Below are 15221 nucleotides of genomic sequence, written 5' to 3' on the forward strand. Positions count from 1 at the left end.
GTTGATTCAGATGGAGCACTACTGAAGGCCTAGGTGTGAAATGCACGGCCCGCCACTGCATTCAGGTATCTTTTATTTACGTCATTATAAAGATGATGTCATATTTAAAGTTGCTCCAATTTTTAAGGATTTAAAAAAAATGTTTATAAGTTTACTATCAGTTTTTTCCCCCATTGTTCTTAGTCAGACATTTATTAGTGCCTATTTTTAGTAATTTGATGCTACTTTTTTAACTTTTACATATTTTCACTGCTCTATCTTTTAAATATTTATGCTATATGATATCAAATCAAAATAAACCAGAGTTTCTTGTTCGTAATAATGAAACTTCACAGTCTCCTAAACTGTGCAAGAATTACGCTGGTTGCCTGACGTGCGGAACCAAATAGAATGAGCTTGTTCCCACCCGGTTGACATTTATTGAGGTACCCCATTAAAATGTACGCTCTTTAGTAAAACGTGGAATTTTACGTACAGGATAAACACAGAAAGATGTCAGCACCTCTGGTGGAGAAAACTCCACCCGCGAACTGGATCCTGCAGCACCCCGCGGTGAGCGGCCCGGAGCTCGGAGTAACGTGACCGTGAAGGCTCGCTGAGAGCGCTAACGGCGGCCTGACTGTGTTTCAGTACCGGCAGATGGAAGCTCTGGAGCCCGCAGACAGAGCGCAGCTGCACGCTGCTTTTCTGGTCTACATGGATCTGACTGAGGGTGATGTGATGGAGCCTTGATATGTTTCATTAGATAGAAAGGTAGCTTAAATATGTGCGAACATATATAAGTTACGTAGTGACTATTTAAAAAACAAAAATAAAAAATAAAATAATGTAGGTTTAAAAAAAAAGGGTCAGAATGATTGTGGCTTTTGCTTATATTCCTATTTTTTTATAAGTAGCTTAAATTTTGTCACTTTTCCATTTTGGTTTCAATTTTGAATGAAATTCTGAAGTTTATATTTGTTTCAAAGGAGCTGATGCTCTTCCTCTATAAAGTAATTTGCCTTAAGTATTTTTGATTTAGTTGTATATCAGATTTCTTCAAAAATCCTTAAATTATCTGTATGAAATTTGAAAAAGTGAATTTTAATATCATTTAAGCACATCTTAAATTCTGATTTTGTCATATCTGTACACTCAACTTGAAAAAAAAAACAGCATAAAACATGTCAAACTATAAAACGTGGTTTCTCTCGTAGTGCGTCGCTGGACGGAGGTGTCGTGCATGAAGAGTCCAGAACTGCGAGTGATTTTGTTGGAAGGGAAGGAGAAGGATGGAGCCCCTGTTCACACCATCCTCCCCCTGCCTGCCCACCAGTCCCTGAGCCACAGCAGGTGATGAGGCATCAAATGATTGTTCAGATTTGAACCGTCGCTCACAGATTAATGACATACAACTTCGGTCTCCTGAGCAGCATCTGCAGCGTGCTGGACAGGGGCTTCCCCGTGCTTCTGTGCGCCGTGGCTTCAGATTCCACCCTGGTGTATCAGAGGCTGACGGACGGGCTGGTGACCCCGGACCCCCCTGTGGGGCCCTTTCAGGATTTGGATCGGCGGCAGCATCGGAAGAGGCGGCAGCACAGCGTCCAGCAGCATAGAGAGAAGACGAGGAGCAAAAGCTGATGCTTCTACACGTGTGATCGGTCATTTTATGCACAAAGAAGTTGTGCTCTTCTTAAGGGCTCTTCCACGCCTTCAAGATATGTTTTCAATCTGACCTGATGGGCTCATTTCAGAGCACATCTAAATATCTGGAACGTCCCGTGTGCTCTGCATCGATCACTAAAATGCTGAGCTAAAACAAACTTATCTCCTACAGAGCAGCTGTGTCAGTGAACGCATCTTCACTGGCCTGTTTGTGAAGCCTGCCAGTCACTTGTGTTGCCATGGCGCTGGTTTTCCAGGGTTCTGATTGGCAGAAAGCTTCGGAGATCAACCTGTTTCAGTTTTTGGAGAGTCGAATGTTGGCAATTCTGGTACCTGATGATTGTTTGGAATTCATCTACAAACTGTTAAAGATGAGTAATAAACAGTCTTTTAAATGTAATTTAATTTTGTCTCCCTAACATCTGTAAATAGGAGAGACATCCTGCAAACTTAACGGCAGAAAGTCCAGAAAACCCAATAAAGCTGTACGTTAACCTCTTACTCATTGCAGGAAACGCATTTAAAAGAAGTGAAGTAAACCTGCTGTGATCTGTAAACGCACACCTCCCTTCAGTTTTCTCTTATTGGTTGATGAGGACGCATAAGAAAATGACTTTTTGGTCCTCAAGATGTCCATTGAACACTGAATCTCAAAGGTTCTTTTTTATCTAAATATTTTTCAACTGGCTCAAAAAACTTTGAAAATCAAAAACGTTTGCCCCTCTGGTTAGCTCTTACTGACGATGGATAAGGCAGAGACGGCTCTACTGCAGTCTGACGTTGTGTCTGTGTCAAAATCAACTATGGTTTCCGTGTAGAAAGATGTGCAATCTGCAAAGTCCACAAACACACCGGTCAGAGTGAGATGTTTTGAAGGAAAGCTCGTCCAAAAAAAAGAAACTTTCTCATACAAGGATGGCTTTTATTTAGTCGTACATGCCTGTAGACAAAATGGCTTTGTGTATTATTATTTTTTTGGCAGTTTTGTTGCAAATACGTTCAACAGCCTCACTAAACGATGCGTTTCCGGACATTTCTCATGGAGTCAAAATCATTCAAAAACTCTGGAGGAAAAACAACAGCGTCAGCCTGAGAGATAAAAACGGAATCTACTTTTATTGTTCTAGAAAACGGAGGCGGACCTACATGACAACAGAGAACAATGATGAGACACTGGTGAGTGAAAGACGTCCAAATGTGGGGATTTGGAAACAAAAAATATCAATAAAAAGCTTGTAATTCCTTTGAGCCCAAAAATGTCTCCACAAATGTTACTTTAATCCACTAAAGGAGCTCATCTTGATTTTTTGAACATATATTTGAGCATCGGCGTGTGTTTCTGGAGTTGTTCGATGCTTTTTACCGTCTCTCCTGTCGCATTAGATGTGTTTTCCATTTTCCTAAATGCGCGGCGTGTTGTCTTACGCTGGCTGCAGGCAGGCGATTTCAGCATCCAGCCTGTGCTGGGATGACGTCATGCTGTAGTGATGAATGTGGTATGTGGGTTTGCATGGGCCTGCTGAGATACACAAAGCCTTTCCTGAAATAGACTTCATCTGGAGGAGGACGTTTGTTCCGCTCCCCACCCCCCCCTTGAGCCTGGAGGACGTGGCGTGTGTGATTAGCAGCGAACATGTCAAACTTCACCTCGCCGTGGAGCCCTTTTCCTTCCCAAACAGTCCATTTCTGATCAGGCTTGGACGCACATCTGACAGGTTCCAGCTTCCCTGGTGTAGCTTTAGTTAGATGAAGCGATGATTACACAAGTATTAAAGTTTAGTCATATTTGAGTGAAGCTCGTCTTTTTACCAGCTCAGTGGTCTTGTGGTAGAGTGTCCACGCCGAGACTGGAAGGTCGTGAGTTCAAATCCAGGCTGAGTCACACTAAAGGCTAAAAATGGGACCTAGTGTCTCCCTGCTTGACTCCCAGAATTAAGGGGTTGGATTGGGGGGGTTAAACCACCAAAGTGCGGCTGTGTCTGCAGCTCACCCCTCCCCCAGGGGATGGGTCAAATGCAGAGTGTGTGGCAACTAAATTAACTTTAATACTTGAGATATTTGACAGTGCCCTACATTTCAATTAAAAAAAAAAAAAACTGTTCCAACGTTTCCAGGATTCCTACAGTTTGCTCAGGAGCAGACTAGAATGTGTGGTGGCAGTGGAACAGGAAGTTCTGTCTTTGACAGCGCCGGCATCCGAGTGAGTGTGCATTTCTAATGGTTACAAAGTGTCTTAATGAGGGGAAGGACTGCGGGAGACAGATATTACAACACTTAAACCCTGAGCCTTATTTAACATAAATACACGTGGACAGACGAGTGCGCGGTACCGGCCCTCCTCATCTGAAGGAGGATTCATCCAAAAGGCATCAAAGATGCTGCTTTACGTACACCTCCATCCACTCGAGGACTGGGTTTCCTCACAGCAAGAGATGAGCTACAGTCTGCATGTTCGTGCATCTTCTGAGATGCCATGGATGCTGCTGGTTTCCCCAGCAGGAGAAGGAAACAAGTGTTTGTGCTCAGAATCTGTCACAGCTGACCAAGTCGAGTCTCCAGCGGTCGACCAGACGGGCAGACGGGCTGTGAGGAGGACGATAAAATAGAAAAAGGGCGCTCGTTTCAGGTCGGAGAGTCTCCCCGAGTGCCGAGCAGCACTCCACGCTCCTCCCGGCTCTGCTGGGAACAGTCGTTGCTCTTATACTGAAGTGTTGTTTCCATGACAACCCGGGCGGGCTATGTCACATCCTCCTCCTCCCCTTCTGAGCAGTAGTCACGCCCCTAAAAATATAAAAACACAGCTCAATAAGAGAGGTGTGGGTCAAAATAAGGAGTTACGTATACATCTATTTCACTTATGAACTGCTTTAAAAAAAAAAAAAGTTTAAAATTTGTCAACACAATAACTGACTAATGACGGGTCTCCAAAATCATCTGCTGATTGGTCAATTTCAAAATATTATATCGTACTGGACCGGACGGTACAGAACTGCTCAGTGGAAACGAGGCTTTACACATTATCCAATCAGAGCTGATGCTGGCTGCCACCTGCCTGTGACCGCCCAGCGATCACCTGATTTTGTAATGGTGTCAGCCACCGCCTACATTCATCACCACGTCAACAATTAAAAACAAAAATTGAGCGGTGGCATGAAATCTTGTTGTATATTAGACCGTACTGTTTGTGCATTTTTATCATCAATTCAGTTTTTTTCTAATTTGATGTCAGAGGCTCGTCTACTTTTACCTTTTCAATCTTCTCATCCAGCATCCGGAAGAACTCCTGCTGGCTCTCCGAGGAATGGATGCTCCTGGAAGGAAGACATTGCTGTGCACTGCTTCACCACGATGTGCAACAACGTAAAGGACAAAACCCAATAACTTAAATGGTACTTACAGGACCTTGCCATTGGACCCGGATTCATCCGTGTGTTGTCTTTTACCCAGAAGAGCACTTTTCTCCTGCAGAACATCACGGTTAAAACAGGATGTGATTAACTAACTTGAGACAATTTTTGGTTCAAAGATGCAGCAGATTTCCTCCAAGTAATACATACTAATAGAATAATTTATTTCAAGAGATTTTTAGTTACTAAATATAAATTGACTCATTTTAGGTGCTTTAATTTGTTGTCTTTTTATTTGTTTTACATAAATGCAGATCTGTTGTGACAGTCTGAGCTGCAGTTCCTCATTGAAGCATTCAATGGGGCGTGTATTGGCAAGAGTATCGCGATATATATCGCGATACACGTGTCATGATATAGTACATACTCTATCAGTATCAGACAATATATCACTTTTTTTTTTAAATCACGACCTAAAAATGATCTGAATATCAATGCAGTTTTCACAAAAGTAATAGAAATATTCAAGTGGAAAACAGCTTTTAAATAATTAATTAAATATCAGCTTGGCACTATTTTAAATCAATACAAGTTTTACCAAATAAAGAATGTAGTTTTTAGCCAATACCCAATACGTGACATTTTTAAGACCTATTTTTTGCAGAACAGCAAGAACTCATTAAAATTTGCCTCGTGTTGTGGGCGGGACTGTTAGCGTAGAAGTTAGCTCCGCTAATTTTCCATCTCTCCTTTGTTTACACTCTCTCCTGCTAGCTTATAGCACCTCACGAGCCCAAGCTAACATTACCATAGCAACAAAAACGGCGAGTGATTTTGGAGATATCCAGCTGTACAGTTTTGAGCCATATAGCAGCTCAGATGAGGGAAACGGAGACGCACATGGATCTATTTGTCTACAAGTGGATGTATCAGAAATGTAGTGGAGCAGGGAGACTTTGCCCCGTCCAGGGTAGTTGCTGCGTCACAAAAGCAAGCTTGTTCAAACCTCGGGTTTTGAACACGGTTTGAATAAAGAAAAACTCAGAAAGGCAATTTTAATCTTAAATGGTTATATGTGTCCTCCAGCATGAGAAAAAAATGATACAACACGTTAAAAAAAGGCAAAAAAATAATAATAATAATAATTGGGGTGGGTCTTCAAACGTTTTGTAAAAATCTCTGCGATGGGAGTTTTCATGAAATGTTTCCAGAGACGAGTGAAAACAGAGAAAGAGGAAGACTAACTGACATGATAAAAACATAGACGACTATGTTGAACAATAATGGATTCTTGCTCTTGTGGTTGTGAGATCAGCCCAACCAGTCAGCAAAAATGCTCATACCAATAATATTCTAGATCTATTTGGTTTCTCTGAAGCTAAGCAGGGGTGCGACTCTTTAGTCCTTGGATGGGACATTGCATTATGGACTGTGTGCAACTGAAACTATGTGGACACAATTTGCAGTGTTTCCCCGGAGTCTAGGTAAACGTAGGTTTGGGCAGGAAGAGAATTTGCTCTGAAACTGAAGCAAAAATCACACATCTGATTGCTAGAGTGATTTGCTGATTTTTTTCTTGTCAGTAGCTGAGAAGAGAAACAAATAAAGACAAATCATAACTGGATTGTTAAATTAAAATGTGATTAAAAAATAATAATAAAAGAAAAATCCAAATTCCTACATCCCTACTCAGCCAGAGTGTATTAATGACATTACTAAGTGAGTCTAGGAAAAGTTCCACGAAACTTCTAGAAGTCTCTGACATCTGCAGAAGCCAACTAAAGCTGTAATTCACCAAAATAATAATAAAATACATATTTGAACATGACACAAAACACCATACTGTACTATAATCAACAACTCACTAAAGTGAACTACTGCAACTTCTTTGAGTTCTGAGAGTTTTTGGTCCAACTTTATGGAGAGAAAATAGACTCACCCCGATTTGTGCAAACGTAATTGTTGATTTGTGAGTAACTTTGAATTCGTGCATTACTGAGGTTATGTGTGTGTGTAACAAGGGATTCATGCATCATTTTTAAAGATGTGTGTGTGTAATTAGTTTCAAGCTGTTGAAATTTGAATTTGTGCATGTGTAAATTGCATTTTGTATTTTTTTGAATTTTGTAATTTTTGCTCCTTATGCACACAATATATAATACGAGTTACAAATCAAGAATTTGCACACACAAATCCATAATTATGCACAAATCAAGAATTGTGTACGCACAAATTGAGGCGAGTCTATTTTCTCTCTATACCAACTAAACATTACTGTAATTAATCACAGATGCTGAACTTTTACTTTCTAAAAATGTTCAAATAAACAAGGCAAACATGAGATTTTTTCACATTGGAAGATCTAATGTTCCATTTAAAGGATTTAAAGCACAATAAACCACCAATAATTTGACAAAAAACAGATCAACTATAAACAAAACAAAAAGGTAGTTCAGTTCCAAATAAACCAGTTTCCGTTTTTTGAGGTAAAAGTTGATTATTTTTTGTTCATTTTTGTCAATTCGCATCTATTTGGTAAACTAAAAACTGTATTTTCAATAGAAAAGTCGGTATTCCATGTCTGGAGCAAAAGGAAATAATAGAAGTCATTCTTGGTAGATCTGGTTTAAAACAAATCCAGTTTGGTGGAGTTCCTCACCGTGCCGCCGTGGCCGTCCTCCACCGCCTCCTCCTCAGCCGTGTACTTGACCTCCTCCGCTCCTTTCATCTTGTACTCATCTGAGGCAGAGTGGGAGACAGAGAGGAGCGTGTCATTGGGTAATGCGGGACAGCAGATTGAGGGCGAGCCGCTGGCACATCAGCACAGTCCTCCGAGGTTAATGGTTCTCACAGTTCAGTACTCGGCAGAACAATTACGTGCTCAGATTCTCACGCTCCACTTTAAACGCTCGGGCATCATCTGGCAGCAAAACACATGAGCCGACAGCGCGGTGCTTCCCTTTTGTCAGCTCTCTGTGCCTTTTCTCAATCTTAATCCCAGTTTCACAGAGGAGGAAGTGGGAACTCAGATATCACTCCCAGAGCAGATTAACGCTGTGTAGGCTTAGAACTGACTTCTTAACTTGTATGTAGAAACTTGAACAGACAGACTAAACTGGGAGAATGATTCACTCGTCCACCCAAAGAGTTAAATTCAGGTGTTCATTTGAGCATCAAATCCTGCAGACGCTTTCTACAGACGTTTGTGAAAGAGTGGGTTCAGAGGTTCACAACCTGAACGGGAAATTGTCATGCAACTAAATGTTCCAGAGTTGAGTGTCATTCGGTCGACCTAAACATAGATTTCTGACTAAATAAACGTTTTTTATAAACTTACAGGCAAGAATTTCCAAACTCTTTTAAGGAAATATTTTTTAAAGTATCCATTTGTGGTCATATTTTCTTCTTCTAGAATAAGGTGTAATGCTGCAGCCCAATCGCCACCTAGTGGCAAAACTGAAACGACCTCCAGGAGAGGCAGAACAATTGTTGGAGCTTCTCCGTTTGAGAATCCATGTATGGTATTAACAATCTCATTAGAATTTCACTAATACATTTTACTGTATGTGAACTGTATCAGATTATTATGAAAATCTTTAAAACCTATAAATATATTATGAATGTATTTCTAAATGAATGAGTCTAAATGTGTAAACCGTGTAAACTCAAAATTGAATTGAATAGAACTAAATTGAGTGGAATGGCACTTTCCATCTCCTGATTCACAAAAATTTGAATTAAAAAAATAATCAGAAATGCAATGTTAAACTCACACACACACACACACACACATATATATATATATATATATATATACACAATATATACACATATGTATGTCCTTCACCGTGAGAAAAATTATCACCCAAAAAAAAAAAAAGTATTGGAGTGGATCTTTAAGTGTGTAACGTTTGGTGGGGGGAGTCCTTGAAGACATGAAAGACCAAGTTTAGTCCAGAGTAAAGACGCTTCTGGACGGCTTTCCTGAAAACTAAACTTTTCAGAAAAAACTTTTCCATAAAAATCCTAATGATGAATGGGATGTGGCTTGGATGGGTGGGTCAGGGCGGATTTGACAAAGGCTGCTCCTCGCAGACAGAGCTGGCTGATGGCCACAGCAGCAGAAAACTCGCTGGCTGCAAGCAGAATGCAGCAGAAGGTAAAGGCTGCTCCACACAATACCCACTGCTGCTGAGGCTGCAGGTGACAGGATCAATTTCTGAAGAGAGCAGCAGGGACTGTGAGCCCTTCAAGTCCAAACCGTTGCTGATGTGGAGCATGGGGCAGATGGATGTTTTATGATAAGATCAGCCACGGTAAACCAGACCTCAGGTGTTAGTCATAGGAGGAACAGTTTCACGCCCTTCATTATCACATCAATATAAAGGTGGAGTCATCTAGACCCCATAAAAGAGCACAAGGGTTAAAACTTTTCCTGTTATGGAGCCAGAACAGTTGACTAGTTTACAGTAGGGGGTTTATTGCACCAGTAAGTCTATCACCACCAACATGATAGCTGGAGACTGGTTATAGTCTATATCAAAGACAATAACAGTTGTTGAACGTTTAATTTTATACCCTACAATTTAAATAGAGTTCCAATAGGGAGTGACCCTTTGACTGATAAGTCTTTCTTTGATAAAAGCAGGTGTTTGTGCATGAGTTTTTCAAGAAACACGGTTTACAAAACTGTTACTTAGAGCACTATATAGTGCGTCCCCTGTTATGTAAGGCTGTCTGATCTACAATTCAAAAATTGAGTGCCCTCGAAATTTCCCAGAAGTCTCTGCGAAAAACCATTGATGCTCACTAGATTGGCGAATATAAACCACAAAACTTTGCAATTGAACTTTTTTTTTAATGTCAAAACAAAATAAAAGTATATTAATTTATTTAAGGTTTCATCACCAGAACATAGTGGATTCATAAATAGTCTTTGTAAAATGTTACAGTCTATTTATTAGTTATTTATTAGTTTTTTACTTTGGGAAATCAGTAACATTATTCTTGCAATTAAAAAATAATAATAATTCAAATGTAATGAGCATGGCGTCTGTATGGCTTTTATAAGCTGAGATAAGATGGTCCTGCTCTAGTAGTTTGGAAGTAAGGAGGAAATGTATGTTTGTAGAGATGTGGTGTTATTCTAAGTCCCACTATAATCGTCTTTTGACCTATTTTAAAAGTGTTCCCAGTGGTCTTCTAATTTTTTTTTTATTAAATAAAAAAATAGTAATTTTCTACTGCATAGCAGAAGTACTTCATTAGAAATTCACCTCTGAGTTGTGGGTGGAACCGCTGGTGCCTTCCCTTTCCTGTTGCTGAGAGCTTGTGGCTTGCTCCAGTATTGTTTATATCACAACTAAGCTCTTTTTCTAACTGAATATTTCTGTTTGCTTCTGATTCAAAAAAATTTGAATAAAAAATGAATCTAAAATTTAGTTTAAGACTTAATTTTCTTTAAATATGTCCATTATCAGAAAAAAACACTACAAGAACAAGTTAAAACAGTGATTTAATGGGAGTAGGGGTTTAAATTATGGACCCAAAACAGCAACTATGGAAAACCTGAGTGTTGTGTACTGAAGAACACTGACCAGAGAGCACGTCCCCGTTGCTGTAGGCTTTATTCTTGCCCTCTTCGCCGTTGGACACGGCGGACACCTGCTTGGCAGAGGTGCAGCCCATCTCCACCTCCTCAGCTGCTCTCCTCTTCAGCCCAGAGCACACCTGGGGACAGGTAGGAGGAGCCACAACAGGATAGTTTATTGATAAGGAATATGTTGTAATTATTAATTAATAATGAAGCGCCCCACCCTGGGAATCGGACTCACAGGTCGTTTAATTATTTGTATTATTATTTTTTTCCAGCAGAGTGGACGCTCCAGTCCGGGCTGAGTCACGCACGCGCCGCTGTGGGGAGGCAGTCCGGAGGGGCGCGCGGCTGTCCCCGCTGCACCGCAACAATGGGGCCTTTCAGGACGCCCCTGTACCATGCACGTTTATCTGAGGATAGGGGAGGGGGTGTCCTCGTGGGATTAATATTCCGCATTTAAACGTCGTTTGTAGCCCAGTTTAGCAACACGGAGCGAGCTATCCTCACGCGGGCTAAAGGACCCACAGCTGCCGAGTCAGCTCCCTCCAATCCGTCACAGTACCCCATAAAAACACACATTCTCAAATAAAATGCCACATTTTTACTATTTTAAATAACTTTTTTTCCCTTAAATCTGCTTAGCGAGTTTATGCGTGGACCAAAGTCTAAGCATTCGTTTTCATATATTTTAGCGAAAGACGAAATGTGCGCATAAAACAGCTTCCTACCCGTGTTTTCAGAGGGAAACTTCGTATTGATCAAACTCGTGCGGTAAAAAAGACTTACCTTTCTGGAGAATCCATTTTTAAGCGACCCTTCATCTGTTTTCAGTCCAGACGAAGGAGCCGCTCAGACAGCATCTGCATGTCTGCTCTGCACAGACATCCAATCAACCGGACCGTCTGCGCCTCTCTGTTGTGTCAAGCACGCTCTCTAGTTTGTCCCGCCGGACTTCCCGTAGCGCAGTAAAACTTGCTATGATATGTTGTTAGCTTGTTCCCTATTATTGCTGAGAGTGGTATGCTCCCAGTAAATCAATGTCCGAGCCGTTTATTAGATTAAAAAAAATTAAAGAATGTGTTAAACACCGGTGATCTCTGTCACATTCATGTATTGCGCATTTTTTCTTTCTTTTTACAGAACAGCTCGATTTAGTTGTATGTTTCAAGTCGGACACAAATCTTCGACGGACCACACACTTCCTGCCCCATCGCCGACATAAACAAGGGAAAAATAAACAAGAATAGGTTTTATAGTTTGCAAATAGAGGCCGATCTCGTTCAGTATGATCTTACTAACGATGATCGCTCGAGTATCTGACGGGCTTCCGCTAGCGGCGTCTATCCAGGAGGACGAGCAGGTATGAATGAATGCGATCATCAAACACTATTTAAAAAAAAGTTTGGCTTCTTCTATTCAATTGTAATCCAAATAAAGGTAAAACAAATAAAACAAGAAGAATGTCTGATATTAAAACCGTGAAAAGTGTATCCACTGTTTTGAGATGTGGTCATTTGAAAAAGTAAATAATTAGTTAAAAGTAATTAGTATATAATTTTATTATTTGCATTCAGCACTTGCTTCCAAAAATGATAACTGACTTATTTTTATGTTGTCCGACCACAAAGAGACCAAAGAAATATAACGTGGAAGAACTGATCACGTGACTCAAAAACTTCACCCCAAGGTGGCCCCGCCTATTTGGTCATTTGGTCATTCTGCTTTTTTAGCCCTTGCGTGTATTCAGATTCATTCATTGGTCCTTTGCACTGTTCTTTTAAATGTTTTAACGTGCCTGTATAAAACATACACATACAACATAGTCTTTCTTAAAAAGGCCAATACATTCTGTACATATAAGAGTTAACGAAGAAGAATTGGCAAAACTGAAAAGAATCTTCTTAAATTATGATTATCATTAATAGCTCCAGCCTGGATACCAGATATTTTAACATAAAGCACTTTATTGTGATTTGGAATTACAAGGGACTTTAACAGGATTTGTAATAGTGCTGCCACAAACGATTACTTTTTTAGTCGACTAATCACTGATTATTTTTTCCGATCAGTCGACTAATCGGGTCATAACCAAAGTGGATGTAAAGAAAACATCTTAACCATCATTAGCTTTAAACTAACTAAAATAAAGACAATTACGATGATAGCATCCTTTGTCCTTCATTAGAGAGAGATAAGGAATATACTTTCCATAAAACTCATTCTGACCTTTGACCCTACACCATCCATCATTTTGCTAGGTGCCCTGCCCCTCAAGATGACGTAACAATTTGATATCATTTTTATAAATAAAGGGTATGTAGGGTCAAAGGTCACCTGTTAAAATGAGTTTGATGGGATGTATATTCCTTTTCTCTCTAATGAGGTCTGCATCTGAAACAAGGAACTATTTTTTTCACAAAAGATAAAGTTTTGGTCTCACTGACTCAAATAAAGAAAAAAGTGCATTTTTTGGTGCTGAACGCTCACAACTTTATTCAACTTTACTACACTCTGACTCCATTTAATATAAATAAACAACTAATCAAGTATTAAATTAGTCGTCGGCTATTTTATTAGTCGATTAGTCGTCAATTAGTCGACTAATCGTGGCAGCTCTAGTTTGTAAATGCCACTTGAGCAAAGAGTATCAGAGATCCAATTCAAAGTAACAAATGTACTCTGAGACAGGAAGTTTAAACATTTTTCTTATTTTTTGAAAAAATAAAAGATAATAGGAAGCACTGGTAGAAATGTAAAAAATGTGGACATTTCTTGTGTTACATATTCCACCCTGTAATTTTAATTTCTAGACTAATAACTCAAATAAATAAATAAATAATCTAGACATGAGGACTTTGTAGAAAGTTCCACAGCTTGTTATATATATATATGTATTCTGGTTCTCAGGGTGTGCAATAATATTTTATGAAGAAGTTAAGTTTTAAATTGAACTAATCAATTTCACTTAATTCCTTCATGTCGTTTGTCGCCAATTTGCAGCGTTCCATTAAATGCAGGACTTCATCAAATTTGAATGGCATAAACGTTGAAGAATGTTTCTTTATCATTAAAACAAACTTAAATTATATTCGATCAATATTAGCACGTTTTTTGAAATGTTCAAATGTTTATGCTAAAACACAATTATTTCCTCATTTATTTTTTTAGATTCTCCAATTATAATATTAAATCTTTGTAAGAACTCTGCATCTTTGGTTTTTGGTGGAGTTCTTATCATTTTTGTGATAATAAAATGATTGTGCTGTTGTGGAATGTGAATCACAGCTAACGTAGTCTTCTTCTCTGTTTGTTTCCCCCGTTCAGTCAGGCAGAGACCTGCAGCAGCATCAGACTCAGGCCAAGCAGCTTTTCCGTAAGCTGAATGCTAACAGTCCAGAGCGGTGCACCCTGGAGGCCGGGACCGTGACCTTTCAGTAAGAAAATTACTTTTTTTAAATGTATTTATTTTTGCTTAAAATAATAGTAATTTTGCACTTTTTTCCAGTTACCTGATCGCCCAGGGTATATGCTACCTGTCCCTCTGTGAGGCTAATTTCCCTAAAAAACTGGTTTTCGCATTCCTCGAAGATCTCCACAATGAGTTCCACGAGCAGTACGGAAGAAGAGTGTCCACAGTGACAAGACCGTACTCCTTCATTGAGTTTGGTATGGATATTCTGAGAACAATCTATTGTTTTTCCTTTTTTTAATTTCTTTTGTTGTTCCAGATACGTTTATCCAGAAAAAGAAGAAATCCTACGTCGACAACAGGGCCCGGAGGAACCTGGGCAGCATCAGCACGGAGCTGCAGGACGTGCAGAGAATCATGGTGACAAATATTGAGGAAGTTCTGCAAAGAGGAGAGGCTCTCTCCTGTACGGTTCCTTAAACTATCTTTGTCATGTGATGCGTATCTTGTAGTGTCTTGGATTGAATACATTAGATGTTGTTTCTTTCAGCTCTGGACACAAAAGCCAGCCACCTGTCAAACCTTTCCCAGAAATACCGCAGTGACGCCAAATACCTCAACACTCGCTCCACTTACGCCAAGGTGGCCGCTGTGGCCGTGTTCTTCATCACGCTCATCATCTATGTGCGCTTTTACTGGCTCTAATGGATGCACAAACAACCATCAAAACAACAGTGTTTTTTTTGTTTTCCTTTTTATTTCAAGGCATTTGAACACGTCAAAACTCGTGACATGAACTCATAAATGGGGTTTCCAACTCGAGTGAGGGGGCTGTTTACTGAAGTGTCAGAATTTGAGATTCTGATGCTCAGATCTTCACTCGTACGCTGTTACATTGTCTGTTGTAAATGTATGTGGAGAAAAAAACCTCAAAATAAAAAAAAGGTTACAAAACAGTTTTCGATTTGAGTTTCTTCATAAATTCAGATCATGTTAGGGCACAAAAAAATGCAGCTGGGTTACAAAGTCAAAAAATCAATGTTGGATAAAAGTGATTAAAAAGCAAAAATAAGTTAAGATGGGTTTCATAGAAAATATTTTTTTAACAAATCTCAGTGAGTTTAAAAATCCAGCATCTTCTTCATTATTTCAATTACATTTATTTTGACCATAAAGTTTCAGCACCAACTCCTTTGGCTTTACTTAGCACAGTTTTTGAGCCTCC

General features: G+C 39.6%; 3 protein-coding genes across 4 annotated transcripts; 2 read left to right on the forward strand and 1 right to left on the reverse strand.

Moving 5' to 3' along the window:
* Window positions 1-272: 272 nt before the first annotated feature.
* On the forward strand, window positions 273-2145 carry tsen15 (TSEN15 tRNA splicing endonuclease subunit). Its single transcript, XM_024273486.2, has 4 exons — window positions 273-552; window positions 631-712; window positions 1197-1332; window positions 1413-2145. The coding sequence occupies exons 1-4, from the start codon at window positions 493-495 to the stop codon at window positions 1618-1620; spliced, it is 486 nt and encodes a 161-aa protein (XP_024129254.1). The 5' UTR covers window positions 273-492; the 3' UTR covers window positions 1621-2145.
* A 589-nt stretch (window positions 2146-2734) lies between these two features.
* zgc:55943 (uncharacterized protein C1orf21 homolog) lies at window positions 2735-11527 on the reverse strand. 2 transcript variants are annotated; one of them, XM_024273484.2, is made up of 7 exons: window positions 11374-11521; window positions 10826-10997; window positions 10589-10721; window positions 7651-7730; window positions 5042-5106; window positions 4892-4955; window positions 2735-4425 (listed from the first exon to the last, which is right to left on the reverse strand). In XM_024273484.2, exons 2-7 carry the CDS (start codon window positions 10985-10987, stop codon window positions 4381-4383), a joined length of 549 nt encoding a protein of 182 aa, XP_024129252.1. In that variant the 5' UTR covers window positions 10988-10997; window positions 11374-11521; the 3' UTR covers window positions 2735-4380. The 2 variants fall into 2 exon arrangements, with proteins under 2 accessions (XP_024129252.1, XP_024129253.1); XM_024273485.2 differs by lacking the exon at window positions 10826-10997 and having other exon boundaries at window positions 11374-11527.
* A 202-nt stretch (window positions 11528-11729) lies between these two features.
* sec22ba (SEC22 homolog B, vesicle trafficking protein a) lies at window positions 11730-14952 on the forward strand. The gene is made up of 5 exons (XM_024273483.1): window positions 11730-11947; window positions 13912-14021; window positions 14093-14253; window positions 14316-14462; window positions 14547-14952. The coding sequence occupies exons 1-5, from the start codon at window positions 11873-11875 to the stop codon at window positions 14699-14701; spliced, it is 648 nt and encodes a 215-aa protein (XP_024129251.1). The 5' UTR covers window positions 11730-11872; the 3' UTR covers window positions 14702-14952.
* Window positions 14953-15221: the final 269 nt, after the last annotated feature.

Source organism: Oryzias melastigma, linkage group LG17 (assembly GCF_002922805.2).
Source record: "Oryzias melastigma strain HK-1 linkage group LG17, ASM292280v2, whole genome shotgun sequence".
Taxonomy (NCBI): domain Eukaryota; kingdom Metazoa; phylum Chordata; class Actinopteri; order Beloniformes; family Adrianichthyidae; genus Oryzias; species Oryzias melastigma.